The sequence below is a fragment of the Haliotis rubra genome, unplaced genomic scaffold (assembly GCF_003918875.1).
Source record: "Haliotis rubra isolate DU_JTF1 unplaced genomic scaffold, ASM391887v1 Scf27, whole genome shotgun sequence".
Classification (NCBI taxonomy): domain Eukaryota; kingdom Metazoa; phylum Mollusca; class Gastropoda; order Lepetellida; family Haliotidae; genus Haliotis; species Haliotis rubra.
Window position 1 is genome coordinate 1,314,340 of NW_025766780.1, and position 18,966 is coordinate 1,333,305.

The 18,966-nt window shown below is 42.8% G+C and overlaps 1 protein-coding gene across 2 annotated transcripts in view; it reads right to left on the reverse strand.

Moving 5' to 3' along the window:
* Positions 1-18,966, reverse strand: part of LOC124280558 (dynamin-1-like protein) — a 114,817-nt gene that overhangs the window by 47,402 nt on the left and 48,449 nt on the right. For both annotated transcript variants that reach the window (XM_046716505.1, XM_046716504.1), the window contains exons 10-11: positions 1,823-1,969; positions 791-1,054 (exon numbers count right to left, since the gene is read on the reverse strand). In XM_046716505.1, the coding sequence (XP_046572461.1) occupies positions 791-1,054; positions 1,823-1,969 (411 nt within the window). The remainder of the gene's footprint in view (positions 1-790; positions 1,055-1,822; positions 1,970-18,966) is intronic.

Consider the following 18,966-nt stretch of genomic DNA (forward strand, 5'->3'; position numbering starts at 1 on the left):
CAGCATTAAAATATGAAATGTGGAATCAGCTATATAAATGACAACTGACAATGTCATTAACTGACTATATAGATTTCCACAGTTGAAGAAGTCCATAATAAATAAGACCTTCCATAGAAGAAATACTTATCCATTTCATTAATTCTATGTGGAAACCAATTTCCGTTTTGTTTTGTCAGGGCAACTGCAGCAAAACTTTAATTAAATATTTCAGGTAAACTCAATGCAAACATAATCAGTATTGAACAATAATCCATAAGTTCGGGGGATAAAATCATCAATTTCTGAAATTTGGAGTTCATCATGGGTACTGGTTTGGGTCAAGCAGTGTTTGTTAGTTTGACTTTTGGAAGCGGAATTATTAGAGTAGACAAACTGAGCATGCCCAGAAAATTTCAGCCTTTGCTATATTAGTTGGTTGGTTTGTTGTCCAGCAATATTCAAGCTATATGGATCTTCACAGGTTTTTTTGCTACATTAGGTGGACTTCATCAATACAATGTTTCGCCTATGTTATGTTACAAATGTACCAGCTACCTGTCATCCAATCACTTCAGGATTTCAAGGTACAGAGACTTACATCAAAGACATAATAATCAGTCATTTGGAAAAGGTATTATGCATAGACAGACAGCATCACATGGTATCAGATCGCTTGCACTGGGTGAGTGGAAACACAAGAATTAAAGCACATCTACCATCTTAAAACAAACCATAAACATCCCATATTGCTGAAACATATTATTATATATATATTATTTCATTTCAGTTAATGCAAGAGGAACCCTACCTTGTCCTTTTCCTCTGTGTGTTTGGCCACCATGTCTTTTGTTAGTGCCCGAGTCGGGTGGTTGGAGGACTCAGATGTGTCGTACACAGACCGGTGCACAAAGTGGGCCTCAGAAAAGTCAGGATGTTTAGTGTTGACATAGGCCAGTTCTATCGCCACTAAATTCTCAACCATTGCATTTGTTGGGGGAAGCCGTCTTCTTAATAAGTTTGTTACAACATCAATGATTCTTTCATGAAGTTTTGGAAACCGCAACATTTCTTGCTGTGAAAAGAATGTACTCATTTAAAATACAAAAAGAAAAACAATGCCTTGGAACGGTAGTTTATCTGGATATGTAGCCAACAGTTGTATCAACAAAGACAGACACTAAAGCTAAAAAAATCCAAACTTTCACCAGCTATGGCACCACATGGATTAGTCAGTGTAGTTGATTAACTGTCGAAAACAAAATACTGAAGCTAGGGGTTGGGGCTTCAACCGGAACTGTTGTATTGTTTCACAAAAGACACAGTTAAATCCTCAAGATCTGAACAAAATATTTCATAAGGAGAACCACACATACCAAAACTCACCTTCTTTAGTCTGGTATTTGAGGACATTTTAAGAAAAGTACAAAACAGCATTGTAATTTAAAATATTTTTTTTTGCTGAGCCAATGTTTTAATTCGCTCTGCAAAAGGCCAAAAATAATTGTTCAATAACATTGATATAGCAGCCATGCTGAAACTATTCAAACCTCTTCAACAAATGTATATGTCATCACTCAGGTGAATAAGTATGTGAAGCTTACTTTCAGTGGTTCAATGTGTTTTGAAAGAATTTAGGAGCATGAAGGCAGACAAGGGTAGAGATTTAAATCTTACAATATCACAAATCAGTATACATACAGTTGGGCCCATCTACTTATAAAACATATACCCAATTGGTGAGGTGATTATGGTATGGAAGGAAGAGGTACAACTAACTCACTAACTAACTAGCCAAAAATGAAAGCTATATAACAGAACAATGTAATGTCCACTATATAACCTGAGTGCCACAATGCTGGATCATTCTCTGCATCTCTTCATGGACCAACTCCACACATCTCAGACTTGGTTCCTCCAGCCGACGAATTTGTCGCTTCACTAGAAGCTCGAAGGAGATCTCTGGGACAAACAATGCTGGACGAGGACCCTGCAAGAGTCATGGTAAGCATTATTTTAACTTATATTTATAACATGAAATTCTTGAATTTACTGCTGCAAACAGTTTAACCAAGAGTCATCAGAAGATGACAAACACCCCAGCCCCCACAAATTTGAAAGAACAAATCATCTGATTAAGTCCAACTTAATTTTTTTAAGTCTAAGTCCAAATTGTTTCCATTGAAATCATGAAAAATATAAAAATAGCAAAAGGCACCACTTCAAGATATGTTTGATATATATCGGCCAAGTCTTGTAGAAAGACACTGAATGGTTTTCGAGTTGTGCTGCAGAAACGAAACCCATCCCCTTCCTTTTGAGACTAAGTCCGAATCGTTTCCATAGAAACAAAAATAAAAACGCCAAAAATCGGCAAATAGCAAAAAGCACCACTGTAGGTTCTGTATGATAGATATACCAGCTTTTGTTGAAAAATATTGAATATTTTTTTTAAGTTATGCTCCGGAAACGAAAAGATTATGGATGGACAAACAGACGAGGCCATGACTATATCCCCCCGCATTATATGCGAGGGGATAAAAATACAAATAATTTTAACAACTGTCAATGTAGATAACTTCCATTATCAAGACAACAAGTTGAAATAGCTTGCCACAATCTTCAATTTTTGCTTATATCTCACAATTCATATTTCACTGTTGTAAATTCATGAACTTGACACGCAGTTAGCCAATAAAGGAAAACCTTAACATGCACTGGCTCTTTCTCCCCGGAATGTAACATACAATGATGGCTTTGAAATTCTCAATACAGCTAAACTACAATATTCCCAAAAGATAAGTTTATGAAGGTAAGAATTGAAAATTTTACTATAAATTGTATATTTATATACTTATCCTATCTCACGGTATGCACCTCTCTTCTTCTACGACCATGTGTGGAAACGTGCTGTAGACGTGAATCAAAACTTCCTGGCCTCTGCCCTCCCCCGACCTCTGCCCCCACTCCGACAACAATACCTGTCAATCATCTCAGTAAGCGTGCAGATCGCTCAGATGATGACGATCTGTGCCTGTCATTCTCGTCTTGAAGCTTCTGGTAATCTGTGATGTGCGGCAGGTCGGGTGGATATCCATTGCGTAAGATAGGATAAGTATATAAATATACAATTTATGATAAAATTTTCAAATTTTGAAACTTATCCTATCTCATGGTATGCATAATCCCACGGTTGGCAGGAGGGCTGCAGATTACCCTGTGTCAACTCTACAACCATGAGGTCGCATAACACAAGGAGGCCAGGAGAAAGCACCAACTCCCGATATGCTAACTCCGAACTTGTGATGGGTTGCTTCAGATAACCCCTTAGCTTACACAGCACAAAAACTCTAGGGAGTGGGCAGTCCCGAATTAATGTGGTTTTCAGCCACAACTTTTGACAAACAAAAGGACGCTGTTTGGCAAGTAAACCCCGCCTCCCCGCGATTATCAAGTGACCCTAGTGAATTAAAGTCGAAGACCTTAATCTGGACTTCAAAACTACCCCCCACAAACACACGCTGGAAGGGGTGAAAGAGGGAACAGCCCGGTTACTCAACTCATTTAACTTTCAGTACCAATACCCCAAACTTACCAAAGGTGAGAAAGGACTTAGGAGCGGAACGCTTTGAAACCATGCAGGTAATCGGAAATCAACACTTCACTGACGTAATTGCTCAGAGAGTAGAGGTCAGTAAGTGGAGTGTCGACCACCTCTGCATGTAGCAGGGAGCAGGACAAAAGCCACCCGGACAAAAGCTACCTGGAATTTGTCCACCCGGACCACCTCTGCATGTAGCAGGGAGCATGACAAAAGCCACCTGGACAAAAGGCACCTGGAATTTGTCCACCCGAACAAATGCCACCCCGGACAAAAGCCACCTGGACAAATGCCACCTAGGACAATTGCCACCCAGTTATTTTACCATTACAGAGAGGAAAATTACCACCCTTATTGACTTTAATGTTGATTTTGTTGTAAAATTATGTAGACTTAGATGAATAATTTGGTTTCTTAAATTTTTTTTATTTACTTTGATAAAAAAGTTGAGTTTGATGTAAAATTTTGATTTCATAGTAATGTTGACTTTTTAAAAATGTTAACGTAAATGGATGTAAAATTTGATTTAAGAAATAGTTTGACCTTGAATTTGGTGAGAAGCCTGTTATGATAACATTGTTTTGAAAGTAAGGCTAACTAAGTACATGGGGAGTCTTGGGGAGAGTTGTGATCTTGGGTTCACTACTAGTCAGTCTGAATGTTGTATTAAATGGCATTAACCAGTGTATTTATAAATAGAATAAATCCTTTGGTTAACAAAACTACTACTACTGTTGGAGTAGCAGTAAGAGGAGATGTTATGATAAGATATACTATACCACCAAAAAAAAAATAATCAAATTAGGAGATAAACCTAGGGTGTTTGAAAATCAGAGACATGCTTTACTGAATTGATGGCGACTAAATTTCAATTGGAACCCAAGCGGCGTGAGCGTGAGGTTTCAATTGAAATATTTAGTCGCCGCCAATTCAGTAAAGCATGTCTCTGATTTTCAAACACACTAGGTTATCTCCATTCTACCTTGAACCATTTAAAATCGAACTTCCTCGCTTCTGCGGAAGACACGCGTAATCCGGCATGGGACGCAGAGGCTTAATTGAACTTCGTCTGTGAAGGGAGCGGTAGGTGCCGTTCAGTAGTTTTTAACATTACAACATAACAATATTCTGTCCAAAGAAATCAAACTACTGTTTATTCTATGCAATTATGTAATACCCGAGATCTTGCGTCTTTTTTCATCCCAACTCCACACGACTAAAACCAGCCTATTGTTTTGTGTGCCGTGAAACTGTACCCCTGGCCACACTATAATGGAATCGCCTGACCTACTTATTTTCTTCGAAGTAGACAGTTACGCAACAGTTTGAAATGGCGGACGAGCCAGTGTTTACATTTTGTGAAAGGTTGTAATTTGAAGTGACAGTGGGCAATACTTGACTGACTGTCGAATCTGAACCCTGCAGAATCGAAGAATAGATCCTTTCCTGATCAACCTAACGACCTGTAACTCATCAAAGACTGTTGATTTTATGACCGGCCGATCATGATTTCACGTACTGCCTCCACCGGGCATGCGACGAAAGGGTGACAGTGCTGCTGCTTAGAGTACATGCGACTAACTTGTGATTCCTAGGAACTTTGTTTTCATCGTTTGGGACTGGACTGTGTCCAAGCGTGTTTCAAAGTAGATGAACATAACAGTGACAACCTTGCGGGGAAGCTGGCAGAGAGCAGAATTATTTTGTGAACGATGCAACGGATATGATGGAGTATGACTATGAGTGGCATTAATGTGGTGTTTCGCCAGACCGTTAGATCTATCTTGCAAATTTCCCATTCTAAACGGAATTAAATATACCATTTACCAGGTAGGTAAATGTTTACTAATGTTTTGATGCATATTTTGTATAGATAGGGATGTATTTTTACAAGGCTTTCTGATTTATGTGTTAGATATTGTTTTGTTTATGTTTGGGGCTGTGTATTGTAACTGAGTTTGAATATTTTTATAATAGAAGGTAATATGATAGTGAGGTTCCCTCATAATTGTCGGGGGAAAATCATATAATTGTATTTTTCGAGTTTAAATAAATGTTTGATCAGCATTTCCATCACGTCTGTTGTGTTGATATTAGTCATGTTGGTGGTCAAGCTGAAGTAGTGCGGCAGTGCTCTATACGTGCGCAGTGAAGCGCAATGAAATCAAACGCATTTTTAATCCAAAAATTTCCAATTGCCTATGTGGAATATTCGAAAGTCAGCGTCAAAATCCATGGAGTTGTTGTTATGATCCGCCATCATTGTGGTCAAACGGAAGTAGTTCTCACAATAAGATTTGTTAATGCGCGGTGAAGCGGCCTTACAATCAGATGAGCGTCAATCCACAATTGATGCCGTCTGATTTTTCTGAACAACCAATCAGAATCTAGTATTTTCTTGATTCATGGTAGAATACATTTTATCTGGGTCCCGTCACATATCGGAGTCCATGGCAACGAAAGCTGCCAAACTTGGACTCCACTCAAAAAAACAAAATAAAAATACCTTACTCCAAAACATACCTAAAGTTAACAATATAATAATACATAAATTTAATTATAACTGGCAAATAATAGGAAAACATTATCCACTCTACCAAATTCAACAAACACTAAATACAAAATGTAAAAATTATCACCAAACACACTGAATTGATGTTGCCATAACCAGATTAAGATTAGCAAATTGCAATCTTAATCACTATCTACACAAAATCAACCTTCATCCAAACGACAAATGTATCACTTGCCAAATTCCTGAAACAATAGCTCATACGATCTTTTACTGTTCAAATATAATAAACAAAGAACCCCATTTACCAAAGCTTTAAAACAGTACCTCAACAATGCTAACTCTTCTGATCTCAAGCACATTCTAACAAATCCCAAATTAATTCAAAAGAATTCTCTCTTTTTAACAACTTCGATTATTAACCTTTTATATGTTTATCATTATTCACATAATAAATATGCCTTTAAACATGGGTCGGTTAAAAACATACAATAATAACAACAATAACCATTTACTACACTACATCTATATTAAATTCAAAATCTCTATTACTCTTTACCTATTTCATATTTTTTACCTATGGTTTCTGCCTCCCATTCAAATTTCCCTTAATACTCAGTTGGTTTTGTTGTTGTTGTCTTTTGGGTAGTAACAACACTCTTTCAACATTTATATTTTTGTTCCCCCTCATTTCTTAATCAGTCTACTACCCTGTCGCCGAAATATCTTAGTTATGCGTGCGATGTTAAATAAAGCAAATAACTAACAAATTGACCATTTCACTTCCAATATGCACAACCAAATTGAATATGTTTCATCACAGAAAGGAGTATGAAAGCTATATTAATAAAAGTGTGAATGAAAAATGAAAAAAGATGAAAATGAAAGCAATAATGAAAGTGTGTAAATGAAAATGAATTACCATGCAAATACATCTGGGAAACATGATATTGTGTTAGTGGTTTTTATTTTTATTTGGGTGGCATTTGTCCTAGGTGGCATTTGTCTGGGTGGCATTTGTCCTAGGTGGAATTTGTCCTAGGTGGCATTTGTCCTGGGTGGCATTTGTCTGGGTGGCATTTGTCCTAGGTGGCATTTGTCCTAGGTGGCTTTTGTCCGGGTGGCATTTGTCCTAGACCCCATGTAGCACAAGACTGGCCTCTCAGTCTATAGAGTCATAACTATGACAGTGCAGCCACGCTCTAGTTGCCCAGGTGAGGTGGTCTAAGCCCAAGGTAAAAAAGGTACAAAAGCCAAAGATAACATCGAGATCTTTTATTATGTACAGAAGCAAAACTGACACACGGAAGGACTGCTTCATCTGCGAGCATGGGTTGATGGCAGCTGCTGAGCTAGGACCAGAGGGCCGAACTGGTGTAGGCCCTCCACATCCGTGACCAAGAGATCCGTGTGAGGCAAAAACAGTATCCGACTTCCAATAACATCCCTCCATGATTGCCTGGAGGGAACAGTTCCTGTGAAGCGCCATGGTGGAAGCTAGGGCCCGAGTCTCATGAGGATTCGCTGTCGAAGGTGGAGGAAGGTCGGCATAGGCATAGGCACGCAGGATAGTGGATCTCAACCAGAACGCCAAGGTAGTGTGCGAGACTTCTGAGGTGGAGGTGGCAGATGACGGGATGAACAGTCTCTTACGCAATCTTCGTCGGTCTTTAGAGGCAGCTAAATAGATCCGCAGTGCACAGGGAGAGATCTTCTGTGTCATCAGGACCCAAGATAGTGGACAGCGGTGGAATCGTGAACATGCGGTCCGGCTGTCCAGGTAGTTGGTTCTTGGCAATGAAATCCCACTGCAAACCAAGAAAGACTTGAGCATGTCTTGACCTCTCAAACTGCACCCAGGAGACATCGAGGGCGTGTAACTCGGATATGCGGGCAGCAGTTGCCAAAGCCAAGAGGAAGGAGGTCTTGAAAGTTATCTGCTCAAAGTCTTTTCCCTCCAAGGGTTCGTAAGTCGCTGACGTAAGATGATTAAGCACAAAGGAAAGGTCCCAAGATGGTGGTCAAGAAATTCCGGGATTGGTCAGCAAGTCTATAGGATCTGAGGAGAGACTGGAGCTCAGGAACAGTCGATACTTTCACACCTGTGGCTGGCGCAATAACAGTGTTAAGAGCCGCCAGGTAAGTAGACAATGTAGAACCCTTCAGCTTCTTGGAGGCACGAAGATGTTGGAGATACTCTGCCACAAACTGCGGTGAAACTGTAGTGGGGGAAGCTTTACCTCTGTCCCTGCAGTACGCCTCAAAGTTCTTCCACTTGTCATCATAGAGTGACCTAGTAGTGAGTGAGTTGGGTTTTATGCCGCTTTTAGCAATATTCCAGCAACATCACGGCGGGGGACACCAGATATGGGATTCACAAATTGTACCCATGTGGGGAATTGAACCCGGGTCTTCGGCATGACGAGCAAACGTTTTAACCACTAGGCTACCCCACCGCCCCGAGTGACCTAGTAGATGAGCGATGCGCTGTAGTGATGGCAGTAGCAACACACTGAGAATATCCCTTCGCAGTTAGCGACTTATGGAGATGCGAGATGTGAGTGGAGACCAATGCAGCTGATCGGAGTGCGGGTGCACTAGAAGATCGAGGCGTTCGGGAAGTGGTACAGGATCTGGATCGGCCAGTAGATCGACGAACCTCCCTCTGGCCGGCCAATAAGGCACGACCAAAAGCAGTGTCATCCGTAGTAGCAGAGTCGTGCGTAGTTTCAGTAGTATGTGTGGAAGTAGGGTCACTGGTGGAAATGTGTACGCATTTAGGTCGTCCCAAGGTATGGCTAGAGCGTCGAGAGCCCAGGCCAGAGGGTCCGGAATCGGAGACACAAACAGGGTTAACTGGTGGTTGAAGCGGGTTGTGAATAGATCCACTGTCGGAGTCGTTAACGGAAAGCAAACGGTCTGGAACACCGGAGGATGTAGTTTCCACTCTGTTCGGGAGGGATGAAGCGGCCGAGACAGAATCCGCAATCATGTTCTTCATCCTTGGAATGTGATTGGCTCGGACGGAGATGTCGAGATTGTCCACCAGCTGGAACAACTGCTGTGTCCACTGCAGGAGTTGAGGCGACCCTGTCGATCCCATCCAGTTGATGTGCCACACTACCGCTGCATTGGTAACTTGATCAGGGACAACGGGTTGCCTACCCTGATGTGTGGATGTGAACGGACGAATTTGAAGCTGACCCCTGAGGGTCAATGCCTGGGCCGATGTCAAGAGACCCAGGAGCTCCTGCCACTGAAGATGAGTCCTGGGTTGCGAGAACACAAGGGGAACTAGTGGCCGGATCTTGTTGAAACGGTCTGTTGCGCTCTGTGTCGAACACTGCCCCGATGAACTGACAGATTTTCTTCATTATCAGGCCCGAGAATGGTGGATCAGTTAAAAGTCTGGTGATTTGGTTCTTGATATCAATCCACCACTTCGATGCTTGTGATCAGTGAATGACTTGCAGGTCCTCTGATTTCTTGGATTAATTCCCTCGCAAATAATCACATTTCGTATGCTCTCATTTTTCCTCATTTGTGATGGGAGCTCCCTGAACATGACCTCTCACATACAAAACATGCATCGCGTTCTGAAGTCACGTTCCAACTGTAGACATGATCGATGACGGCAAGAAGGACGACTAAAGTACTGTCGGAAATAGAAAAAAACCTTTTATTTCACATTCATATCCACAATTTATGTAGGTAACATGTGAAAGTGTGAAATATCTGTTAAACCAAGTTCGGTCTAACTACAGTCTCAGTGGTAGGAGATAGGAAACGTAAAAATGTAATTTTTTGAATAAAATTGATATTTTATACTTATCCTGACTCATGCTTATTTGCTTGTCTCCTTCTTCTTGCGAACTGTAGTGGAACACTTGTATCTCCTATTGAAGTTCCCTTCAATAAAGAACAGACGTAAAATCACTCCTGCCAAGAGTTATCCTCACAGCTGTTTAGGTGGGAAACTGTGGCGCCACCGTCCCCACGTGCCTCTCTCTCTCCTGATTATGAGCCCGACACTTGAATTTGCAGGGAAATCCAAAGTGTCTTGTGGGGAGGTTGGGAGGGCTTACCTCATGAGTCAGGATAAGTATAAAATATCAATTTTATTTAAAAAATTACATATTTTTCCTTATCCTGACTCATGCTTATTTGCTTGTAGAATCTGACGGAAAAAGGCGGCGGGCAAGATACTTTGGATTCCATGTAGTGATTTACGTCTTCTATACCCCCCTATGGGAACTCCGAGTTGGCACTGTAATTAACTGCTAAGCTCTGCTGCTGTTGCTACCCTGTCCTTCCAGCTGCCTTTATATGGGGGGACCATTTTGCGACTCCATTTCTTGATGCCAGCACCAAGTGGAGAAGCGACCCATTCTTGTACAAGTATCCTTACAAGTACTGGGTCATAGCACTTATGCTAGTCGTTAGACGTGCATTGCGACTTAAGCAGAACTCTGCCGAGTGTAAGCTTTGTAAGTCATGTGATAAAAGGGCGAGACTCCGTCTCAGCGCCTTTGTGGGACTGTCAATTGTTGTGCTACAATAATAGGGCCGAAATGGTGAATTTCAGAGCCGTCCTCAGTGGCGATGTCCCTCCGGTAGTGGTTGGCAAACACCATGTCCCATTTCCAGAAGCAGCCCTCCATTATCGACCTGATAGAGCGATTCCCAAGTAGAGCGAGCGTTGACGCCAGAGCTCTAACTTCATGAGGGTTGGAGGCTCTTGGAGGATCCAATCCTGCTGCTTTGTAGGCCCGTAGTATGACAGTTCTGATCCAGCTTTATATCTTAGTGTGGAAGACCTCTGTCTGTGTCGCTGTCGATATCGTGACGAAAGGACACTTGAAATTCCATCACCTGGACCTTGATGTTTGTCGGAAGACTTCAATGCTCTCACTGGGTACAAGGATAAGACCTGGGTATCCTGTGGACCAAGGACTGATGGTAGTGTTGGGATGTGGAACTGTTTGTCTGGAAGGCCTGGCAGTAAATTCTTTGCTATGAAGTCCCAACTCAGTCCCATATGCACGATGTTATGATTATCATCAAATCGTGTTATCTCGAAATCCAGAGCATGTATTTCCGACATACTTGCTGCTGTTACTAAGGTTATCAGGAACAGCGTCTTCTGTGTCAAGAACACGAATGATGTTCTCTGTAATGGTTCGTAGATCTTACTAGTGAGATGTCGTAAAATTACATTGAGGTACCACACCAGAGCTTAATTCCCTGATGTTGGTCCTCGAATTAAAAGGGCGTAGAAAGGCCAGTAACTCTGGTACCTTTGTCAGTTGCACTCGTCCTCATGGCGATAACTGAACTCGATGCCAGTAGGTATGTTGAGGGTGTTGACCCTTTTAATCGCTTCCTTTATCTAGGTGATAAAGGTAGTCCGTCACTTGAGGATGTGTCACTATCATGGCTGTGAAGTCGAACCTCGAAACGTAACATTTGTCTCGAAGCGTCACCACTTGTCGTCAGACAAGTTGCGTGAAGTCGCTTTGTTTGCTTTGTTGACTGTTATGCTGATCAACTGAAAGCAGAGGACCAGAAGGTTTGCCAACTTTGCTGATCCTTCTGTGGATGAAGACCGTCACTGTGGAGGTGACTGTGTGTACCGTCAGATGAGCATTTACAAAAAAATGCTGATCCGGTGGAGTATGGCGTTTATCACTGCTTCCATTTCCACCATGTCGACGTGTAGATCGTCTCTGCTATGGTCCATATCCCAGCTGACACATTGTTGTCAAGGTGTGCTCCCACTCTTGCAGAGATGCGTCCACATAGAGATGCATCTTGTACTGCGACTCCGCTAAATCACGGAGTTCGCATATTTAGATATGGATTATAACGTGTCCGGATCGTCCAGTTGTACATTCACGAAGACCAATAGTAGTAGTAAATTCTCTCTGCATGTCATTTCTTGTGCTGACGTGCGAAGAACCAACAGATTCCGCCACTTCGTAGTAATAAGGGGAAAGAGTAGTGCTTGAGATACAAGGACTTGTATCTATATCCAACGATCTTGAAACCCTTCCCGTGTCTGTAAGGGAAATGAGGTGATGGCCGACTCTGTGACTGCCATCGTTGAGAAGTCTATGTAAAAATCGTCTGGCTGCCGCCCCCTAATTTCAGCCAACGTATGTTGTTGCAATTCGTCTAAGAATCGTCTTCAATGATGACAGGGGCGGTCTCTAACCCCATGAAGGCAGCCAAATCACGAAGGTCCCGTCTAACTGGACTGTAATGGAGGCGTTGCTCGCTCGCTGACATGTTGTTGTCACTTGTAACCTATTTCTTGACCTGTGAACTACGTCCGACCTCTGCGCAGGGCGTTGTCCCTTGTGGTCCAATCAAAATAAAGCATTTTGATTCTTTAGGCTAGCTGCGCTGTGACGTCACCGGTGTAGCAGGAAAAGGGTCTTTGTAGAATCTAATGCCGCCGTTGATATCTAATCAATCGTCGGTCTTGTCCGTAGCTTTCCGAAGTTACACGAGTGAGCACGTGTATCGAGGGTTAAATGGTAAACGAGCGTTATCAGTCTTGAAGATAATGCCGTCATCCTCATACATAGGATTAATTGCACTTTTGACTTGTCAGCTTGTAGACTGCATACATCAATGAAGCGTCGTAATTGTAGAATTAATGCTGAACTTGTTGTAAATTTACTCTGGGAATCGTTGTCGAGTATGTATTTACCTAGCTGTGGCAAGGCTGCTGTTGAACTCCGCCAGTGAGAATATCTGCAGATCTGTACGAAAGTGAAGATCTCTATATGGCCATGAGTCTTCTAATGTAGATATATCAATCTGTGTGAATCCCGTCCTGGATTCAGTCTGAAGATCCGAGCGGTGATGAATTCTGACAAGAGTACCTCTCTTGTACTGTAATACCTGTCTTCAGTCTGTGTACCGACGAAGATCTTTTCCTTCTAGGATGACAATACTTCGTGTCCTAGTTGAATAACCTTGAAGATCTGCGTAGTGATCTGCGTGGTGGTCGGCTTGGTGTGATTGTATGGCGCCTTGCAGGTAGATAATCGTCTTGTAGTCCGGGATTGCCTACCTGGCAATATATACCGAAATGGTGATTCCCATGATGGTCTGCGAAGCGTCGTTGTGCCCTTGATGTAGGTAGTCGGCCTGAAGATCCTTTATTAGGCTCTTCACCTGTTGACAGTCTCTGAAGATAGCGCGCCATCCTTCGCGCAAGTTGTAGACGATAAGTAGCGTTCTGTTAAGAAGCTAAGTACTGCGACGTCTCTGCTTTGTGAATGTCCTGTGCGAAAGCCTTCGCGCAGGCTCGGTGACGACATGTAGCGTTCTGTTGAGAATCTAAGTATTGCGGCATCTCTGCGTTGTAGATGGCCTGCGCGAATGCCTTCGCGCAGACTTGTAGACGGCATGTGGCGTTCAGTTGAGAGACGAAGTACTGCGATGTCTCTGCTTCGCTGGAAACTTGCGTGACGACCTGCATGAAGACCTTCATAGAGACCTGCGCGGAGACCTGTGTGGGGATCTGCGTGGAGATCGGCGAGGAGATCGACGAGGTGAATAACCCGACGAACTGTGCCTGTAGGGTGACCTGTGGGTTCGCGAAGGTCCTGGTGAATCCCTCGACGATCTATGGGACGAACATATCTTGTATAATGTAGCTGACGTCCTTCATCTGAGTCCGCACTTGGGAAGTGGTGACTGGTCCAAGGCTGGCCCGAGTCAAGGTCTGGGGATGAACGATTCTTTTCGTGAACGCTTCCGTGAATGTTGATCGTCCGAGCTCGTAGCAGGTGAAGATCGTGTAGCCCTTCGCGAAGGTCTAGGCGAATGCTGATCGTCTGGGTCCTCCACTTGGGTAGGGTGGGTCTATCTTCACGGAGGCTAGTCCGTTGAAGTTCTGACGTCCTTCGGGAAGGCCTACGTGATGCTGGTAGAAGTCTCGCTGATGGTAGGTCCCTCAGAAACGACGTCTGCGTTGGAACCTTCGCGAAGGCTCGGGACCTCGTTGTGGGCTGTGACTTCTTTTCCAGGCCGTAACGCTGCTCTATCACCTCCTGCATAAAGTCCCCCGGATTGAAGGTCTGCGGTGGTAGTAGCGCTGCCCTTTCTGCGGTGATAGCGACGTGTCCCACAGGACGCTCGTCTGTTGTCATCGTAGATACCTCGGGTACCGTGGAGATCTGCGCTGAAGTCACCATAGCTGAGACTGGTCGTTACTTGTGATGACCTCTGGGAAGATGATCAGTTGATCATCGGAGAGTCCCTGTACCATCAACGGAGCAATCTCGGCCGAGAAAGTCCTTGTAGTCTGCGCAGACGTCCCCGTAGAGTTTGTCGTCATCTGCGGGGTGTGTAGCCTTCTCTGGGTAGAGAAAGGCGTCTATTCGCCGTCTGCGATGATTGTAGAGCTGCCCTTCTCTGCGTTGATAGCGATATGGTCCGGGGATCGCTCATCTGTCGCCCTCGGACTGCGTGCTGTATCTCTCGGATGATCAGCAGCGGCTCATCATGAAGCCCTCTCACTGCCATCGGGATGATGTCTGTGAGGCTTCAATCTGCGTAGAGGATGGTGTCTTCTACATCTGCGTTGAGGGGTTGTCCGATGAAGAAGCCAACATCTTCGAAGTAATGGCGGACAACATCCCACGCCCATTCTCCGAGGATACCTCCGGTAGGTCACTTGATGGACAGCTCGTGAGGGACTCAGCCAGTTTATCCATGACTTGGAAAGTCACCTGGATAGTCGATAGTACGTCTAAGTACAGAGAAAATTATTTATTAAATTGAATTTTAATTAAATGCTGATCAAGATTACAGCTATGGCTGGAAGTACATCTTCTTGTGCAGCTATGGCACAATCAATGCAGGTCTGTAGCAGCGAACCTAAACCTACAACAAAAATAGGTTATCATGAAATGTAAACAATTGAACAAACACGGACAATTCCGTGAATAAACAGTGCTAAATACGATTAAATATCAAACGATAATGTTGAAGAATAGTAACTAAACCTCTATAAAGGTATAATAGAGGAGAATGAATAATTAATTAAAGGATATAGTGCCGTATAGGAGACACAGGCGCTCTCACAACCTGCCCACAGGGCGAAGAAGGAGAGAGTGAGGCACGTGGGGACGGTGGCGCCACAGTTTCCTGCCTAAACAGCTGGGAGGATAACTCTTGGCAGGAGTGATTTTACGTCTGTTCTTTATTGAAGGGAACTTCAATAGGAGATACAAGTGTTCCACTACAGTTTGCAAGTAGAAGGAGACAAGCAAACAAGCATGAGTCAGGATAAGGAAAAATAAAGGACTTCACTGAGGAGAGATTAGTGCAGAAATGAGCAATGTGGGTTTTTTCTAAGTCGAAGTCGACTTATTTGGAACAGACCTTGGCATTCTTCAAATTATTGTGCGATGATATTGTATTACAAAGGACACTTTTTAAATTCCCATTTTTAAATTAGAATTAGCTTCATTATAAACGATAGCTGACGTACAAAATAACATTTTTAATTGTGAAACTCTTAGGATGTAGCTGCCATGGAGTCTCACTACCACTATCAAAACAAACAGATATGGGGGTCGTCTCAAAAGCAAAACCAGGTCGGGTGTGGTTTAAACATATTTATTTCATGAAAAAGCAAGGACAGAATTTTCATGAACTGGATTGGTCAACAAACTCGAAAGAACTTATATGAAGACCGCTCCAATATACATAGATATATGAAACAGTATCATGACAAGAAAAGATGATATCTAAAATGAAAGTAGATGGTATGACATGTAGTCGGATAATTAAAATCATGATGGTTGTATACATTCATGGCATCTGCAGTCGGGATCCATAATAGTATAGCTTTGAGAATTATAGGTTTTAGTGTATGACTTGCTCAGTTAAAGCGCCTAGTTTCAATTATAAATAGATGGACTGATTTTAAGATATGTGATTGAATTTGTGGGTCCAAGGAAGACGTCGGGTGTAGCAGAAGGTGGTTGGGGTCAGGCTGGGGGATAGAGATATCAAGATAAGATAATCCTTTAGGGGAATTAAACTGGGCAAGTAACAATTTACAAATAATATCCAGTCCTGTCTATCTTCGGGTGGCCATGCTACCTATATATTTTGAGACATTTAATATGATGGCTGATTTAAGCCTTTCTATGGGTATCATACTATTTTACATATCTCAACATCAACTTTATGAAAGAAAGACACGTTAGATGTTAAAGAATATGTGAGACATATTCAACACACAAGAATGTAATTTTCTGAATAAAATTGATATTTTATACTTATCCTGACTCATGCTCTTTTGCTTGTCTTCTTCTTCTTGTTGCGAACACAGTGGAACACTTGTATCTCCCTAATTGAAGCTCCCTTCAATGTAAAATCACTAATTAGTACTCACCAAGAGTTGCCTCCCTCTTCCAATTGCGCGGGAAAGGAGGCGCCACCCTCTGGCCTCATGCTTCACTCTCTCCTGATATAGCGAGCCCAACACTTGAATTTTCAGGGAAATCCAAAGTGTTATGTGGGGAGGATGGGAGGGCTTACCTCATGAGTCAGGATAAGTATAAAATATCAATTTTATTCAGAAAATTACATATTTTTCCTTATCCTGACTCATGCTCTTTTGCTTGTAGAATCCTACGGAAACAGAGGTGGGAAAGAACCAGAATACTTTGGATTTAAATAATTAGTGATTTATATATATATGTAATAACCCCCTACGGGAACTTCATAATGGCACTGAATTAGGATAATTCCTGCTACTATAAAACATAAGTTTACCAGCTGCCATAGATGGGGTATTACAATAATTATATACTATGATAATAGTAATAATGGTATAAAAGCGACTCCAAAATGGAGAAGCTACCCACTGTACATAAACATCAGTACTGGGCTTAAGACTAAGTAGACTTAAGATATGTATATAATTAGCCCTAAAACTCCGTAGAGTTATAAGCTAGATGATACTGGTATGATATATACATAATAATCTCGTGAGACTATGTCTCATCGCCTACGAGGGACTGTCAACTGCTGTAACATGCGAGGACCATGGGACCGAAATGGTGAATACCTGAGACGCCCTCGGTGGTGATATCTCTCAGATAGTGATTAGCAAACACCATGTCGGATTTCCAAAAGCAGCCCTCCATAATGGTATTCAATGAGCAGTTACCGTAGAGCGAGAGTGTGGAAGCCAGTGCTCTGATTTCATGTGGATTAGATGCTCTTGGAGGGTCGAGTCCTGCAGCCTTGTAGGCACGAAGTATGACAGTTCTGATCCATATCGATATGGTGGTACGAGAGACTTCGGTCCGAGTCGCTGTCGATAGAGGGATGAATAACCGCTTGAGTTGTCGTCGCCTCGTTTTGGATCGTTGTAGATAGATTTTGAGAGCTCTGACTGGGCATAGAGATAGGTCAAGCGTATCTTGAGGTCCGAGAATTAAGGAAAGTGCAGGAACATGGAATAATCTGTCTGGTTGACCTGGCAATTGATTCTTGGCGATAAAATCCCATCGCAGTCCCATATGCACTATGTTTTGATTGTCGTCAAAACGTATTCTCTCATAATCTAGTGCGTGAATTTCTGACATCCTGGCTGCTGTTGCTAGGGATAACAGGAACAAAGTTTTCTGTGACAGAAATTCAAAGGTTGTTGATTCCAGTGGTTCATAAGCCTCACTTGTGAGGTGTTGGAGCACTTTATTTAGATCCCATGCTGGAGCGCGAAATCTCTGTTTCTGATCCTCCAATCGGAATGCACGTAGTAAGGCCAGTAAATTTGGCGTCTTGGTTAACTTGACACCCGTTCTCATAGTTATCACACAGCTTAGAGATGCAAGATATGTTGATAATGTCGAGCCTTTAAATGTTTATTTTGTCATAGGTAACACAGATAGTCAGCCACTTGTGGATGTGTAGCATTTCTCGCTGTAAATCCCTTTTTTGCTGCGTAAGTTTCAAAACTGTACCACTTGTCGTCGTACAAGTTGCGTGTAGAATAGCTTAAAGCAAGCGTGACTGCTTTCGCCGCTCTGGCTGAATAACCTCTCTTGTTTAGACACACTTTAATACAGTCCATACGTGAAGTTGGAATGCTTCTGGCCTTCCGTGCGCTTGTTTGGTGTGAGGATGTACCGGTATTAGTAGATTCGAGGGCTTTGGTAGCTCTAGTGTTGGTTGTCCGATTTCTTGAATTAGAATGGGAAACCACGTTCTCGCTGGCCAGTAGGGCGCGACCAAAATCAGTTGGAGGCTCTGCGTTTGTCTGATTTTCTGTAACACTTGTGGGATTAGCGCTGGCGGCAGAAACGCGTACGCTTTGAGGCCTTCCCAGGATATGCTAAGAGCGTCCGTTGCCCACGCTTGTGGATCCGGGACTGGTGATACGAATGTTGTTAGCTGATTGTTGAAGCGAGTGGCGAATAGGTCTACTAGCGGAGCTCCTATTTCCTTGATAATCTGAGCAAAGATTTCTGTATGGAGCATCCATTCTGTCGGTGACGGTAGGTGTGGCCGAGAGAGTGCGTCTGCTAGTACATTCTTGGCTCCGGGAATGTGACATGCTCTGACATGTAAGTTGAGATCGTCAATTAGATCGAACAGTTGAAAGCATAAAGTCAATAGGTTCAATGATCTCGTTGAGCCTTGTTTGTTTACATAAAACGCCACTGTTGAGTTGTCGGTGTGAATCATCAGATGCGCATTCTGTAGAATAGTGCTCCAATGTAGTAGGGCGTTGATTACTGCTTTCATCTCTAGCATGTTTATGTGGAGCTTGCTTTCTTGCTGATTCCATAACCCTGATGCCGTCCGGTTGGCGAGATGAGCTCCCCAACCTTGG